This window comes from Vipera berus (genome assembly GCF_964194415.1).
Source record: "Vipera berus genome assembly, chromosome: 2".
Lineage (NCBI taxonomy): Eukaryota > Metazoa > Chordata > Lepidosauria > Squamata > Viperidae > Vipera > Vipera berus.
The window spans coordinates 169,761,202-169,779,458 of record NC_138203.1 but is presented as its reverse complement, the minus strand read 5'-3'; the positions used below and the strand labels follow the sequence as shown (position 1 = coordinate 169,779,458).

The window sequence follows — 18,257 nt, the reverse complement described above, 5'->3', positions numbered from 1 at the left end:
CCTCCAAGGCCTAGAACAGACTTCTAAAAGTGGCATCCACGCACTTTCAGCAGGCTGTTCTAGGCCTAGGAGGCCTCCTACAGGCTTCCAAGGCCTAGAACGGACTTCTGGAAGCAGTGTGCATTCAGCCGGTTCTCCGAACTCAACAAACTTTAGCTACCAGTTCTGCCCAACTATTGCGAACTGGCTGAATCCCACCAGTGGCTAAAACATTATGATTTAGCATTATGTGTGATCTTAGCCAATGAATTCAGCATCAATCAACTTTCATGAGATGGCACCTGGAGATTATTGTATATCTTGATAGTTCAATACAAGCTTTAGTGGTTCTGTCATCCAGTGGTGGGGAAAAAAAAGTCCTTTCCATGGTTTAGTTAGATTTTTACCATTTAAGTGTCAATAAACAGGTTGGGTTTGCACACTGTGCTAAATGATAATATAATTGATTTTGGATTAACCTGCTATATGAACTAAACCACATTTATTCCCAAAATCATAACAGACTAAAGATGGGTCAACTCTGTGAATGCCTCTTTGACACTTTGAAGTGTAGATCATGATATTAACAGCAATTTAATCTTCCCCATAATAAAGAGAGGCTTGAATAGTAGCCCCAGCTTCTGACAGACACAGTTCTCAATCATGGAAGCTTAGTTAAGCTATTAGATCAGGGGCCTTCAAACTTGGCCCTTTTTTTACTTGTGGACTTCAATTCCCAGAATTCCTCAGCCAGGCACGCTGGCTGAGGAATTCTGGGAGTTGAAGTCCACAAGTCATAAAAGAGCCAAGTTTGAAGACCCCTGTATTAGATTATAATAAATTGATCCATCATAAATTGATTTAGTTACTGACTAAAACAATAAGCATATGTTTCAGAGGGATAGTTGAAGCAACTAAACTTTAAGGCAGGAATATGCCCATCTGAATGTCTTTTTCTACTGGTACTCACTGTCTCAAGTAGAAGTGCAAGAATTTCCCCAAACGGCTGGAGTTCTCATGCAGGACAGTCTTTGCATTTCCAAAACTTTCTAGGATGGGGAGCACATTGGATGGCTATAAAGGTAAGATAAATACTATTGTTTTTATTTAACATGACTGCAATTTAATACAATGAAATTAATGGAACTCTTGTATGAGTTTTAATTAGTAGGACAAATGCACTTATTGAGGTGGGCCAGCACCCAGAGACAGGATATGCAGATATAATCAGCCATAGCTAAAGGTTTGCTGGCTTCACAATAAGCAGGGGTGTGTTGCTAGCTTTTGTTACAGCTTTCTGTCCATCCTGTCCATTCTCCCCCCCCCCCCCCAATAATTGTTCCTTCTCACTGAAGCCAAAGAGATTTTACAGAAAGAATGAATGAGCAGGTTCAGGATCCCACAGGACCAACCCAAAGCATACCCTAAAATGTCCTATTAGCATAATGACAGATCAACAGGGGTAACTGAGTCACCAAAGCAATAAACCTCAATTCCCAGCTCACTTTGTTCTCTCACTTCACAGATCTCCATTTCTACCTGCAGAGAGAGAGAGATCTGCAGTAACTTACAGATACTTAGCAGCCCCCCACAGGAATTTCATACTGCTCTCTAATTGATCAATTAAATTTGCATAAATTGGTGACTAAGCACCTGTCACTGAGGTCAGATCATAGTAGTGTTTAAACATAAGCTAACAATGAGCAGGGACTGAGTTACTTGCATTTTGTGGACTCTCTGAGGTTGGTGGTTTTCTTCCAGATGTTTCAATACCAAACTTACTAATATCATCAGTGCTAAACACTTAATCTCTGTTTATCTAGGTTTTGATTGCTGGCCAGCTGGTGTTTTGGTTGTTTTGTTTCCTTTCTAGCTTTTTGATTGTCTCTTTTGAATGGTATGTAGATGCTGTTTATCTCTACATGCCTATCTGTTGATTTGTCTGAGTGCCAGGCTTCTAAGATTAACACCAAGATTACTTCTAGACCAACAACCAAGAAGTAAACAATACCCCAATCAAGAAATTACCAATTCAGACAAACAAGTAAGCAACAGCCTAATCAATGAGCTATCAAGAACACTCCCACCAACACTCACAGGTCAAGCTGCTACATATAAATAGGGAACAAGCCCTACTCCCTTCTGGCACTGATGATGTTACTTAGCTTTGTAATGAAATGTCTGCAAGAAAGCAACCAAGCCCAGAGAACACCAAGGACTCCACAGTTCATCCCTGAGCTATAAATTCTTCTATCATTATTTGCATATTGTTCTATCATGATAATGGTACGACCATCATACTTGCTTTCCTCCATGGCATTCTTGCTGTTGGTATAGCCTAGACAAGTATAAGATAATAACTTTGACAGCTTCACTCTTCCCTGAGCCACTCTGTCCACTGCAGCAGAAAACATTTCAAAAGAAAAATTCAGTTCTGATCAGCATTTTTATCAGACCACCTTGATGCAATAGAAAAGGGTTTGTTTATATTTTTATTCATTAGAACACATTGCCTAGTTGAGATCTTTAAGATTCACACATATATATACATAAGGGATACAGCAATAAAATAAAAGTCTTAAATCATTCCAGCTAGCAAAAAGCACATGAAATACTTTATAAAAATAAAATAATCCATATACTACTTCAGAATAATTGGGAGTTGAAATAATACATCTTTCCAGCAAAGTGGTTTGGTTGCATCTATTGTTTTAGCCTAGCGTGTTATAAAAATGCAGTACAATAAATTAGCGTGATTTATAGAGTAATTCTCTAAATTCCTTCCTTATAATATAAATTATGCTAATTTTACCAAAAAAATACCATATACTTTTGAATTAATACTGTAACAATGAATGTATAAGGACTCTTCAGCCAAAGTTAGGACAATCTAATAGGATATTGTGTTCTTCCTACCCTACTTAAAATGCATCTATGGGGTCTTTGGTTTGAGGTCTGGGACTCACGGTTCTAGCCTGACTTAAATCAATCAGAAGAACATACATTCAAACATTCTGAAGTTACCAAATACACATTTTGGTAAAAGATCTGACAAAATTGAAATGTACATATGAATCATTAGAACCACTAAACAGCTAATCACAAACTGCATCAGCGACTCTTTTCCAACATTTCCATTATATTGCTTTTCCCAGGGGCGCTGTGCCATTGTGACAACCGCGAGGGATCCGGAAGAAAGCCCTTGGAGATAGGCCCATGGCCAGAGAGAGCGGGGGGGGGGGAAGCTTTGCCCCGCCATTTCCACCACCAGCCTTCTCCAAAAGATCACAAGAACCAACCCCATACAAAAAAAAGGAAACTCAGTCCTGTACCTGAAGTTCTTTTGTTGGGGACAGTTAAAACTTTCCCCAACCAAGAGATTTAAGCATTGCTCTTTTTTGGCTTTTTTTTTTTGACTGATGTCAACTCACTATTGTTTCAAAGTACCATCATTATAAAAATGTCAGTCTTTTAAGAATAATTGGTTTCTCCAAAAAAAAAAAGGATATCTGCATATCTTGTATATCTTCTGACTAAAAGCCCTCAGTAGGTAGGTAAGGGGATTTAGATAGGATGCAGAACACAAAGCCAAATCATTTCTGCCTTTCCTTTTGGCCAAACCAACTGGCTTAGTGAGGCCAGTGAGGTGACTTAATCCTCTGGCCTTCTACCCCAAACACCTCCAGATTAGCTGCCCAAACTACAAAGTCCTAAAGAAAAGAGAAAGTTGGAGGAAGAGATGAAAACAGAAATTCCCTGAGAAGCCTGGATACATGAAGTAAAGGGGACAGGCAACAGGAATCCCCAGAAATCTCCTCGGTTAATTTGCATTTATTCAAGATAACGAGGAAATATCAAACAGAGAAAAATATGAAGTTATCTTATTTATTTATTTATTTATTTATTTTTATTAATGGGATTTATATCCCGCCCTATCTCCCGAAGGACTCAGGGCGGCTAACAACAAAACATATAATAAGTACAGAAATTAAGATAAAAATAAAATTAAAATCATCTGTGCAATAAATTAAAATTAAAAATAAATTAAAAATTGTAAATATAATTAAAATGCCTGTCAGTCCAGGTCAGCCAGGTGGAAAAGGAGTGTTTTGAGGCCGCGGCGAAAGGACTGGAGATTTCGGGCCATCCGAAGCTCAGGGGGGAGCTGATTCCATAGGACTGGCGCTCCCACAGAGAAGGCCCTTCTCTTGACAAAGGTACCTTTACTTTTACCTGATAACAATACACTGTTCTTTCTCTGAGCTCTGAGAGAAGGCATACGCCATTTCCGTTATAGCGAAGATGTGTCTGGAAAGCCACAAAGAAACGAAACACATTTTTTTAATATACCCACCAAACTTCCAACTCTGCTCTGCAATGTTACCTCAGTGTTATTTGTTTCAGTAATAAAACATACCTACATGTGTATTCTTACCACCTTAGCCTTCAGTAAAAGAAATTTTAAAAAGTCTGCAGAAACTGAAATGAACATTGGAAGGGGAACATAGTAAAAATCAATTCCCAAGCCAAAGACACAAAGGCTGACACCCTAGAGAGCTACCTGGATGAAATCTTTGGTACACAATGAAGCTTCTTTCCGGGTGAGCATATATAGAGCCGAGCTTGCTAAAGAATCTACTAAAAAGATTCTTAGTAATATTATTTTGGGGATACTTTTTCTGATTAGATGTTCAATGTTCTTAACTTTGACATGTAGTTTTGTTGTTAGCTGCGAAGTCATGTCCGACCCATCACGACCCTATGGACAACGTTCCTCCAGGCCTTCCTGTCCTCTAGAACTTTGACATAGCCACAGCCTAAGATGTAATGTCTACAACTCAAACAAAACTTATGTTCTTAGTTTTTCTTCAGCAGAATATCATTTCGCCCGCTATTGTCAAACCTGATGCCTACCAGTTTGGAAGTGAAACTGGACCACATCAAAATAAGGTGCTCCAGGTACAAAGAACTATAATTGTAAAGTAATGATACACTTTAAAAAACAAAAAAACTAATCCTATGCACTAAATGTTGTGGATGCAAAAATAAGAACATCTGAGAACTGTATGTCTCTTTGTCTAGTGGGAATATTGGAAAGTTCTTTAATTCAAAGGCCTTCTGTCTTGGATGCTACTTGTTGTCCAGTACATCAGGGTAGAACTTTGGGCTTCTAGGGCTGCAGACCCTGTAACAACTGCTCTGACTCATCCCAATGGCAAATAAATGAAGAATATAATCTAACAAGCATCATGAGTCCATTAATATGAAAGGGAGGGCATCAGCGAAACCTCTAGTTCTAAAGCCCAGGATGACATAATTGTATCATCCCTACTGCGATAGTAAATCATAGCTACAGATTTCTCTATTGCTTCTGCGGCTGTCTCATATTTATGACGATTGCAGTGTCACGGGATCATATGATCACCTTTTGGGGAAGCCAGATTCACTTAACGATCATGTTACTAATAACAGCCACAGTGATTCACTCAACAGCTGTGGCAAGAAAGGTTGTAAAATGGAGCAAAACTCAGTTAACAACTGTCTCACTTAGCAACAGAACTGTTGGGCTCAATTGTGGTTGTAAGGTGAGGACTACCTGGAATTTGCAGAGATCAGCAAGAACTCCTGATTTCCAACCCTTTATCTATAGAGGCATAATTTCCCCCCAAATTAGGTTGTTAAAATATCAAGGAAAAAATACCATGTCCGGTGATAATGAACACACTGTTTTGTTTAGTTCCAAACATGGTTTTAGTCAGAAGAAAGTATTCTAAGATCCTAAGGGACAACAAAAATTTAACTACCGGTAATTTAAATTGAATGATACATTTACAGGATGTAAATTATGTACTTAACTTATATAGTGCCATCTTAGGCACTATAACCCTATTTGGCTCACAGAACAGCAATAAAAAAAAAGTTTAAACAACACAATATGAATTCTCAGAGCCCAGCGTGAACACTTCTCCATACATCCCAACTGTATCCCAACAAAAACCCCAAATAAAAGAGGAATTAAAAATACAGACATACGGGGCATTTCTAGAAAGCATTCCTTTCTGGTACTGGATGATCACATCTTCTGAATAAAGATTGAGAGCCTTGAATGGATTCACACAGATCAAAATATGACCAACGTAGGTCTGGGAAGAAACAGAATATGACTTTATTATATTTATGCTCATTAGCTTAGCTGGCATGTCAACAAATAGTTCCATTTCTCTTGTTGAGCATAGGCTTTGCATGAAAGATCTCCCAAGTTTAATCTCTAGAACAGGGGTGTCAAACTGCTGTCCCGCGCGCTGGATGCGTCACGTGGAAGCCGCGTCCACTCCATTGCCCGCAATGGTAAAAGGTCCCGATACGTTGCGCGACATCACGTGACGTTGCAAGTTTGACATGTCTGCTCTAGAAGACCAGGAAGAGCTAGAAGAGATCCTCTGAAGAGCTATTACAAGACAGCTGCTTTTCTTCTATTGTTTATTCAAGATGATTATGGATCTTCATAAACAACACATTCCCTTCCCACACCCCATCTTTCAAACACATGCAACAATCAGAGATATTGCCAACAATCATAGATTTTTAAAAAGTAATGGTCATACATAGATAACATCTTGATGGAATCTCTTCTTCAGGCACAACAACACTGAGCTTTCACAGACTTCCCTAAGAAGAAACAGAAATATTGTAGTTATTCTTAATATTCATGTACCTAGCTTTTATTAACCCCAAACTAGAGTCAGGTGAAAATATGATTAGTCTTTGAAATAAATAATGATATGTTTTCATTTCCAGTGATGGACAAGTTTCAGAATGTAGAGTTCCATTGTGTTTTAAGAACTGCTTCCCTAATACTTTGGAGAGGAAATCAATGATAGGCCAGAAAAATGGCACTACAAGGGATGTTCTGCAAATAATTACCCGTGTTTTACTTACTCCAGCCTGGAAAGGTCTTCCGTCTTTTCTAATTCAGTGTAACAATATCCATCTTTATATACCTGGAAGAATATGACCAAGATATTTCTAAGAGTTATATGTAGCATCATTTTAAACAATTATCACCCATAATGATCCTTTATTCACATGGCTAACCACAATGCAAGTGCTTTATAAAAACAGTTTTAACTACAAGTGTGTGTAAGATAAGATAGTGGATCTGTGATTGCAGATACATTTGCATATATAAGGTGGTATATCCTTCAGCCAAACATCAAATTCTGAGGAAGCATGGAATGATTTGAACTGGATTTGTATTGACCTAAAAAGGAAACAGATGGGTCTGAACTTATATTATTCCAGTTATAGGTTGAGAAAAGCTCTGGAAGTGTTTCCCTTGACTTTCAAGCAAACCAGTCTATACCTCAAGTCAGACCACTCTGTTTCTGAAATGACTCAGACTGAATCAAGCTATTTCTGCAGCTGTGGATCAGGCAGTTTCTATAAGCCTCTCTAGACCTAGGTTCATATTTGGGTAGCCTAAGAAAGAAGTCTTTTGAAACAAGGGCAAACTAGTGCCAGTAGACTGAATAACCGTGTAAGAGATTTTTCTATGTTCCTAACCTGTTTCTGGGTCATGTCCTTCTGAAGAATATCTTCAGTGACATCTTCTGCCTCCCATCTTTCCAACAGTGATTTTTTTGATTTATGAGACTGGACTGGGCCCTTCTCTTTATATAAAGTCCACTTGCTTAGGTTCTCAATGGTAAGCCATGGAAGTAACGTTTCAGAATTCAACCAAGTTGTAGGGTCACATGTAAGAGGTTGATGCTGAGTCCAGTGTACTTGCTCCGTGGTTTCTGGTTCAGTTCTCTGAATGAGGTCTCCCATATCTTCTTCCTCAAAGTGCCTGGGAGAAGAGCCCTGCGACATTTTCTCTTCCACTAAAAGAGAAGTAATAGCTGTAACAATGACTATTGCTTATATTTCAAGATATACGAGTCTGGAGTGTCTACTTAAACCCTTGGTCCTTCCAAAAACACTACAGAGATATCACAGTATGGATGTCTTAAAAATGGGAACATACTGCTTGGTGCATTATTTTCCCTCTCAGATTTTACTTCAAATTTTTAAACAATGATGCATCCTTGGAAAGAAGTTTGCCTTTTGATTTTGTGATATCTAATTTCTGCTAAAATTAAAAGAATAATTGCAGAATGATTCTAAATCGTAACTGTAAATACCACAAAGAAAAAAGTATTTTCTAGAAAAGAGAATGGGGTAGATAATCTCCTTTAACAATGTCACATTTGAACTTTGTTACTAATGTACAGTACGTATTTTGGAGAACAGTGAAGATCCTGCATATTGGACAGCCCATTAATTTGTGTGTTGTTTATTTCAATGTACAACATTTTATTTATTCATAGTACTGCAGAAGGGAAGAATATAATCAACATGTGAAATGGACTCAGCATGGCTAAAGCAAGAGTAGAGCAGAGAACTGGGAATCATCTCCTGATAAATTTAGATTCTAAGAACCAAGAACATGTGTAGCCATTAGTGAGAACATGGAATTATAACGTAGGTGAGCCCAGAAAGAGAATGCACTGGGAATCTATACTTGGAAAAAGAGGACACAGAAAAAATATTTAGAAAATAACCAATTGTACATGTTTGACTTCAAAGTCTTCACATGCCACAAAATTTTTTCATTTACTTTAGATAGAATAGAATTCTTTATTGGCCAAGTGTGATTTGACACAAAGGAATTTGTTTCCAGTGCATAGCCTCTCAGTGTAAGTCATAGGCCATAAATCATAAGATACAATTGATAAATCATAATATACCAACAGGAGAAGGGAGTAGGAAAGATGAGAGGTGAGAAAGATGAGAACATGAGAAGAATAAGAAGATGACAAGGATAGTAGCAATACAAGCTACTACATGGGTAAATATCTTCAGACACAAGATTGTAGGAGTTAGATATTTAGCAGAGTGATGGATTTCACATGATTGGACTTACTTAGTATGGGTTCATCAGCTTGAAAACTGCAAGGAAATCCTTGAGTATTTCTTCTCTCCTTATTTCTAAAGATTCTGTGAGAAACATTTTTTGAATTCACTAATTGGTGAACCTGGGGAAATACAATGGCAAACTTATTGTCAGTAATATGATTCTTCTCTTCCTCAGATAATTCATTGGACTTCATCCGTGAAAAAATAGCTTCCTTGAAGAGATCATTTGAAGTCCTTCCTTCTTGCTCATCCTTTTCTATTAATGTCTCTTCATTTGAAATTTGATCACAATTTGATGAAGAACAAGAATATTCGTTGATATCCAAATCCTTTCTCCTGTGTTGTCTTATTGAAGTCTTATTACACTTCTTGGCCATCTCAGCTAAATTAACGATTCTGATGGTCATTCTTCTCCTGAATCCATATGGATTGCTGCTCCTCATCCTCTTACCAAACCTCTTAGAGAACCATCCTGAGATGCCAATTGCACGCACTACCTTTAAGAAACGATGTTTCAAGCTTGCTTTTGTGTGAGGTTTCTGGCTAAGCCAATGGGTTACTTTTTTAAATGCTGAAAATGATTGTAGCGATTTGTGTCTTGGTGGCTTAAATATTAATTGTTTTTCACCAGTACTTTGTTCCCATGCAATCTCCTCTTTTCTGCCCAGAGTCTGGTGTGAAATCTTTTTGACCTTTCCTATTTTTTCCCCATCTGCATCTTTCTTCTCAGCAGAACATTCTTTCACTTTAGATCTTGAAAGTGTTTTATTTTTCCTTGTATTTTTTTCTAAATGGATATTTTCACTTTCCTCCAATTCAGAACCAATTTCTGTTTCCTTTCTGGGAGAAAAAAGCTTGCTAATCGCCAACAGCTTGGTTTTAGCATGTTGGCTGTCTAACTTCAGCAGAATTTGAGGCTGAGAATTTGGGTGAGTATATCTTTTAGCCAGCAAGGCTACTCCATCTACCCTTGTTCGACCTGCTTGGTTTGACTGCTCTTCTAAATGGGAGCTTTGTTTGGTTGCATCAAATTTATTAGGAGCTTGACTTCTACATTTTACCAATTGTGAAGATGGGCTTTGAATGCTGGCCATTTGGTCATTGGCACTTGAATTTTCTTCTACGATGGTGCTCTCTTCTAGGGACTTATTCAAGCTAACATTATGGAACTCTGATCTTGTCACGTCAAGAAATGCTGTTACCTGGTTCATGCCACTTTCCCCCCCAATGCTACTTATCACATTTACAGTATCTTCACTTCCACATCTATTTTCCTCATAGTTAGACTCTTCTTCACCCCTTCCATATTCTGGTGGATGCCCATGGTTCCAAGAATCTCTCTCATCTTCAGTGTGGCTTCTACTGTAGTTTTCTGGGCTGCTTTCATCATTGTTTTGCTCATGGCTATCACCCAGTGGAGCTATTCCTGTTACTGAGCTTCTATCCTTCCTCTTTATTTTCTCATCTCTCTTAAAATAATTCCCTTTAGTTTGAAACTCTTTTTTCTTCTTTTTGATCTCAGGCTTTTCTTCCCTTTGCCTAATTGTTTTGTGAGATGTCCGATAACTTCTTCTTTCTGTAAAAGCTGGTTGCCACTTCTCACCCAAATTATCTTCCAATAAGCTTCTCTTCTCTGTTGATTTGAACGTGGCCTTGCCTGTCCCTTTATTTCCACTTCTTTGGTTCCACCTGCATTCCTCTTGGGAGTCCAAACATGATGAATCTTCTGAATTCACAGGAGTTCCTTTGGAAAACGTTTTGGCTGATTTCTTAGCCTTTGTTGCTTTGCCTTCCTTGTTTTTTCTGTTGCACCTCTTACCGCTGTTAGCGTGAGCCACCCATTTAGATTGTTTTCCAGTTTTATTATAATTTCTTCTTTGGCATGACTCTTGCTTCCAAGAGAAGTCTTCCTCACTTTCTGTTCTGAAAGATTCTGCATCAGGAGCAGTTTCGTAGTTTCCTGCTTGCCCTTTATCTTCCTTTTTCAATGTGTATTTTTCATGGTCTTCAACGCCTCTTGGTTTGACAATGATGTTGTGTAGTTGTTCTGAACTCTGATATTCTGGTCTCTGGCTCCTTCCTTTAGTCTTCTCTCCCAAATAGGTTATTGGTTCTCCGTAGCTTCTCTCTGAATGGCCTTCTCTACTTTGTCTCTTTTCTTTTATTTCTTTCAAGCCACTCCTTCTTTCTCCCTTTAGCTTTGTCAAATCTTTCTCACTCTTCATCAGGCTTTGTAGGGAAAGACCATCCCCATCTTTATCAGAGAACCTATTATCAGAATTAATTTCTTCATTGCTCTTTCTTTTCTTCAGTCTTTTCTTCTGCCTTTTAAATTCTTCAGCATGCTTTTTCTTTTTCGGGGAAGGATTGCTGGAGTTCTTTTTTCTGCATGTTTTTTGTTCTGCCTTAGATTGAGAAGGTGCCATTTTTCTTTATTTGTGAGCACATCTGTGAGGGGAGGGGGGAAGAGAGAAATGCCATTTCTATGTCCAACTGTTTGCAAATAACTAGTGCTTTTTTTGTAAAAGAAAAAGGTGCCGGAACTCACACATGTTATACAACCCGCCTTGCCTACCCTACAAGGTTTCATCCAAAAAAGGTGCATTCTGAGCGTTCAATGAGAAAAAAAGCCCTGCAAATAACAATCCTGATATGCAATGCAACACACTTACAGGTAAGATGACCAATTTCTGTATTATCTGAGGTCATTGGTTTGTGCTTAAATTGTAAGCCGCCCTGTCTTCGGAGAAGGGCGGGATATAAATGGGATTAAAATAAAATAAAAAATTCGGTCCTCCAGGATTTTATGGACTTGTCAGCCCATCCAACAGTTGTTTTACTTTACATATCAAAACACTAAGGACATCGAAGTTTTATTATTCCAACACATCTATGATATTGCAACCAAATCTTGTGCAAAATATTACACAGAAATGAAGAACTTATTTGTATCTTTATATCTTACACCTGGACTTTAAATACAATTTCTTTTCTCTCTGCATTGAGATTGAGGACAATTTTTGTGTTGCTCCTGAATGAAAGAACTGGGAGCATTCAACTGTTCAAATGTAATTCAAATGCAGACCTAGGAGAAAGGATGGATCCTATGCAGTTTATGATAATGATATGATAAAAATGGTGGTGCCTTGCTTGGCTGCGGCTGCTTCAGCTCTCAAAAGTGTGGGGGTTAGGGAGGGAAATGAATATAGTATGTTTAGGTGTGTCTCATGTATGTGTTTCACTTTGAGAACGGGCAACTAAATTTCATTTTTGATGTGTGCCGTTGTGCCCACAGTAAAAAAAATGACAATAAAGGTTATCTTATCTCAATGTCCAAAATTACAGTTTCTGCTTATGTCAAATAAATTAAACAACCTGGGAGCTGCACCAACGCATTGTTTCATTAGAAGGAAAGATGCAAAACTAAGGTAGATGCTCACTGAGCACAGAATGTAATTAAACTGTTTAATTTTTCTCATATGCTAAGCAGCTGCAAATACTTTCTTTTACTTCTCCTTAAGAAAATGCAGCAGTCCTATTCCATGGAAATTGAAAAGAATTGGGTTCTAAAATTAAACAATCAGTGTTGTGCCCCCAGCAATAATTGTGTCAAAGTCTGCTAATAAGGAGTATGTGAAAAATATTATTGGCTATGAGAAAGAAAACTCTGTATTTGGTCTGATATTGATTTAGATAAGGTTTCAATTTTTTTTTAGCTAGAATAATTGAGATTTCTTACAAAAAATGTGATATATATAACTGCTAGCTTTGGGCTGCACTAAACATTTGCATTGTAACACAGATAAAATTCAGACATGCAGATAGTCCTATTTGTCTATCTTACATTAATAAAAGCTACTCCGATAAAATGTGGTAGATTATCCTTCATCCCAAATGGATGGTGTTACCACAACAATAACATTTTATTAACTCTGGATTTAAACCCCTATTTTCAGAGATTTAAAAATGTTTTCATTCCAATTAAAAGTTCTGTTTTATCTTAATATCAAAATATTGAAAAAGCAAGCAGATATTTTTTTTCACTTGTTCTTACTTACCTGTCTACTCTGATTTCATTTATGGAATTAGTTGTGATGAGATTAGCAGAACTCACACTTTTGCAATACTAAGCAAACCATGTTCCTTATTTCTCTAATAACCAGTAGAGGACCTTTTCAATATTTATAAGCATATCCACTTTGATAGCAAACTTTGGTTGAACTAGGAAGTCTATGCAGTGAGGAACAGAAGGATGAAGGGAAGCTACTATCAATAATTAAAGATTCTTTTCAACCAACAATGGCACCAGGTGGCTAGCAGTCCTCCAGGAAAATAGAACCAATGAGTTTTGATTGAATGTAGAGGACATGCCAGATTCAGACATAGTGGCAAAAAAACCCAAACCCCAACCCTGTAGATTTTACATCGGAATTAACTCTGGGAATCATTATGGCTGCATTTTTAATTTATTGTTCCAGATTGTGACGTGGATTTAAAGCTTTATTTTCTTAAATAATTTTGCGTATTAAAAAGAAAACAATGACAAAGAATCCCACAGCATTTGAAAAGCTAATGAATCAATTGCGGTACAAACTTTTATTTGCCAGTACAAATGTATTGCTAGGCAGAGAGAGAAGGAAAAGAGTCAAATGAACTTCAGCAAAAGAGATTTCCTAAAGTGGAGAGAATAGGGTGTGTGTGTGGGGGGGAACCCTCATCAAATGGTAGAAGATCCAATTAAGGCTGATGTGCCCCTATCCCAGCTAATAATAGTAAGGTAAAAAAAGCTGTAATTGTTTCTAATTACTTTCTGCAGCCACTCTAAGCCTGAGAATGTTAAATCTGCATATCAATTCAAAGCCAGCAACTTTCGGCTGGGGCCTTTTCTTTTTCTGGTGAAGCCTTGTAGGTGGGTGGGTTCAACAAAATTCAGTCCCAATATTTTGGCAATCATTGGGCTAAACGAGAGCAGAGAAGAGTACATACAATTAGACCGTCAAATTGTATCAAAGTTACTGATCCTAATGTTATGGCTCTTGCTTTATGTAACTTGCTTGGAAGATGGGGAGATATACCTGTACTTTGAGAAATACTGGTTTCCTTGGGTTCTGCTTGATGCAGGGCAGCTTCGAAAGAGAACCAAGAGCGAGAGGGAGTGAGCCATGCAAAAAAGGCAATGGAGTATCCACACCGCTTGTCTATGCGCAAGAAGGCAGCTGGCTTTACCTTTAGCACTGATGAAGAATTAGCATGTTGTTCTTCTCTCTCCCCCCCCTCCTCCATTACTGTACTTGTGGTTGCACGGTGTGACTGTTTGTTAATGGTGTCCCACCTGAAACTTAATTGACAATCTCTCCCAAACACTCATCTGATATATTATCTAGATCAGGGGTAGGCAACCTTTTATGACTCGTGGACTTCAACTCCCAGAATTCCTGAGCCAGTCATGCTGAGAAAGGGAGAGGTTTCCATGCTGAGCCATGCTGGCTCAGGAATTCTGGGAGTTGAAGTCCACGAGTCATAAAAGAGCCAAGGTTGCCTACCCCTGATCTAGATACACAAAGAAAATGCTGCCCTCCCCTTCCATCTATACATATTTATTTCCACCTTTTTTCTCATCCCAGTTGCTGAGTAAATCACCTTTTCTTTTTTTGTAGACCGTGGATTAGAGGAGGAGGAGGGGGGGCTTCTTACCTACACAGTAATAAAGCCCCCTTTGTTGCACCATGCCTACCCATTCACCACTCACAATCACCCTTATCAGGAAAACTCAGGTGTTGGCGGGAGATCCATAGACTGAACATCAGTTTTAAGTAGCACATGCTCATCCGGGTTTTTGCAAGCTAGTTTGTTCGGCCTGCCTAGGGGCGATGGAAAGAGTCAAGAGGGAAGAGCTTGAGGCGGCGTTAACGTGCTTCTTATCTATTGTTAAAAAAGAAAAAAGGCAGCTTGATCCTGCACCCCCGCAAGGTCGTTAAGATAAGACCTGGATGCTAGCCCTTCTTTGCATGTTGGGTGGGGCCTGAATCTCTCCCTCGGCCCGTAAGAGGTTACTTAGTTAACATCCACTTACGTTGGGGGGGGGGGGCGGTGGCGAGAGGAGAGAAATCTCCAAAAAGCCGATCTTGATTTACACTTTTTCCTCCCACCGGTTTCCAACCAGATAGACTTCGCTTTTCCCGAGAGCTCGTTCCCCGAGTCTGAACGTTTGGAAAGAAACGGAGGTTAGTTCGGGTTTTCATGGTTTCCCCCCTCGTGTGTAGATTTCTTGTAATGAATCCCAATTTGGCCCATAAAAGTCGAAGGCATCTCAATTCGAAGTATCTCTCTCTCATTTCCCGTTTGATCCGTCTCGCCCGCTTCTTTCTCAAGGCCAGACGCTGCCAGGGGGGAAAGCCTGCAAAAGAAGAGGCCAAGGGGATAGTTTGGGGGAGGCGGGGAGGGCTGCCCCTTCCCCCCCACCACCACCACTCATCCCTTCCTGGGTCGAATTGAGACTTATTCCCTAATGGCCCGGTTTCTTCGGAAGTGGCCCGGGGTGCCTTTTTGGCAAAAGATTCTGCTACGGCCACATTGGCGCGTTGATTTCCACCTTTCGATGTGTGGAGTCTCCTTGTTTTTTTTGAATGCCCCTTTGAAAAAAATAATTGAATCAGTCAAATCAGTGGGTTTCCCCCCCACCACTCCACTTTTTGGGACCGGGTGTTTCCCAGATCCAGCCTCAACGCCTTTTTTTAAAGTTTCCAACGGGTGCAGCGTGCCCTACGTGGGCTCAGGAGCATGGGGTGGGTAGGAAGGTGGTTTTCTTGCACGACTAAGAGAAAGATCCAGGGGATCCCGTGTCAGCTTCCTCTTTTCCAAGGCCAAGAGAGGGCCCAGCTGGACGAACCTTCCTCCCCCTCCGACTCACAAGATTTTGCTTAAACCAGATTTAGAGGTAGCACCGAATGGCGGGGTCGGTATAAAAATGTCTTGTGTTGGGGGAATCGCTCAGGATCGCGTGGCAGAAGAAGAGCCGGCATTCATTCCTTCGCCCTTGCTAGGTGAAGTAACCGGCAGTGAGTCGCGGTGTTGCGACTTCGCTTGGTTTACGGGACAGGTTCAGCCTGCAACCCCAATTCACGCGCTCTTTTCAACGAAAGGGGAAAGGGTGCTACACAACTCAGTTGCGAAGGGGGAACTCGTCTGCCAGGGCCCCGCGACGGCCTGAGCGCAAAATACATTTTGGCGTCGGCTATTGGGAGAAAGAACGGACGTGGACGTGACTGTGACTGTGACTGTGACTCCATTTCATGGGCAATTTAAATTGGATCGAACCCTTCAGAGTGGCGTTTAACCCAGTTGTTGAGTCTAATTATGAAAGTCCTCAGGACGTTATTGTAAATGCATGGCATAGCTGGTTTAATTTGGATACTGTAGTGTATACAATAACAGAAAGGGGTGCTTCCCCCCCCAGACTAAAGCAGAAAAATAACCAGAATCTTGCAGTTGTTCTATCTTGTTTTGCTACCACTATACAGTGGAACAGGAGAGATGGTGATAGGCTATGAATTCTATTTATGAAGGCCACCAAGATAACAGATTCTAGGAAGAAAGAGGGGGGGGGAACCTGCTATTCCTTGTGGTATTCAAATTCCACTTTGAAGCAGCATTGCATTCAGCACTAGGGGATGAAATGGATTTTGAAGTCCACTAACCCACCTACGATATCAAATATGACCAGGTTAGGCCATAAACTTGCTAACTTCAAAAACCCCATCTCATCACATTCTTAGTTCCTCATCTAGTATCATCCAGAGATGGCTAACTAACCATCCAGGGATTGACCAAGTGGACTGTTGTTTTAAGGAATTTGCCTTGAAAAGTCAGCACTGAAGTTCGGAAATCTTGCAAAAATGAATACTCATCATGGAAATCAACTATACTTTTAAAAAATTGACTTAAACCTCTACACCAGGGGTCCCCAACCCCCCCCCCCCCCCCCGTCTGTGGACCAATACTGGGCTACAGCATGCCAGCTGGGCAAAGCAGGATGCAGGAAGCAGACAACCATGTGCTCTCTGGAAAAAACTTCTCCACAGAACTGGTCGCTGGTGCCCAAAAGGTTGGGGACCTTTGCTCTACGAATGCCAATGCATTCTGGAATGCCAGTTTTAGTATGAGAGCGAATTGGGGAGATATAAAGAATAACCTCTGCAAAATTACCTCCATACCTCTTTCCCCTCTTGGTCTATAGGTTATATTTTAGAGATATTTCTATTAATAATAATTTGAAACTTAAGCAGAATGACATCGTTTTCTTTAAAGCAATTGTTGAAGACAGCTCCCACCTTCACATTAACGAAATGAAAGGCATAGATTTCATGCAGCTAGATCTTTGCAAATACAGTATTGAGGTGAGATATAAAATAAGAGTTTATATTTACTTTCCCTTGACAGGGCCAAAATCCCTTTAATGACTGCAAATTTTGCCTGTTCTGGATCCCATTGATAAAATGATGAGACCTAGCCTTGCCTCTTATGACACCTGGCCTCTTGAGCAACATACCCTACCCCCAAGATTCATACAGCCCACCTACTCTGACCTTATTTAAACAAATCTTTAAAACCTGGCTCTATCCCCAGGACTTTGGCTATAGTAGAAGATTAATCCCTTGGATGATTATGCTTTTTTTCTTAAACGATTGTTGTCTTTTTCCACGTTTTTGATGGAATTTTTTAGTCTTTTTGTCACGCTCTTATTGTTCTATTTTGTAAGTCTTCCGGTGCTGTAACTAATTGGGTGGCCTATAAATTTCATAAGCAAATAAATACATTAAATATTTGGTTTCTTTGTGCCAACAGAAAGCAGTGATTCCAGTGATGATTTTCAGCCTGCTGTGTAATTAAAGATACAAGTGTCTCAGAAGAAAACACTTTTGGAGAATGGAAGGTAATAAAATAATATGAAACCGATAGTCTACAAATACACACTTCTAGCAGGAGGCAAAATAAAATGTTGACTCTTCAACAGGAAATGGTTTTGTTTAGCAGATGCATGCTTTTACATTCTTTTGGAGAAAAAGGACCATTTCTAAAAATACATTTCAATAAAGCCCACACTAGCCAAATTGGAAAGTTGTAAGCTTCATTAACTTTTTATGTGCCAGGCTACAGGAAAGTATTTCGGTATCCTAATTTAATACTAAAACTAATACCGTTTTAGTGCTTCCATTTTCTCTTAAAAAAAACCCGAAGATTATTCTTCTATATCTTAGTTTGCCATTGAGCAGTTCAAGACAGTACACTTGATTGGTTCTCCCCCTAATTATTTTAATATT

The 18,257-nt window shown here is 39.4% G+C and overlaps 1 protein-coding gene across 1 annotated transcript in view; it reads right to left on the bottom strand.

The window, feature by feature from the left end:
• Window positions 1–10,148, bottom strand: part of MYO15B (myosin XVB) — a gene marked incomplete at its 5' end in the record, with an annotated part of 103,420 nt that extends 93,272 nt beyond the window's left edge. Inside the window, 8 exons of the mRNA XM_081319007.1 lie at window positions 950–1,053; window positions 2,281–2,377; window positions 4,213–4,287; window positions 6,013–6,122; window positions 6,585–6,648; window positions 6,919–6,980; window positions 7,543–7,862; window positions 8,945–10,148. Coding sequence (XP_081175133.1) covers window positions 950–1,053; window positions 2,281–2,377; window positions 4,213–4,287; window positions 6,013–6,122; window positions 6,585–6,648; window positions 6,919–6,980; window positions 7,543–7,862; window positions 8,945–10,148 — 2,036 coding nt within the window. The remainder of the gene's footprint in view (window positions 1–949; window positions 1,054–2,280; window positions 2,378–4,212; window positions 4,288–6,012; window positions 6,123–6,584; window positions 6,649–6,918; window positions 6,981–7,542; window positions 7,863–8,944) is intronic.
• Between the last annotated feature and the right edge of the window lie 8,109 nt (window positions 10,149–18,257).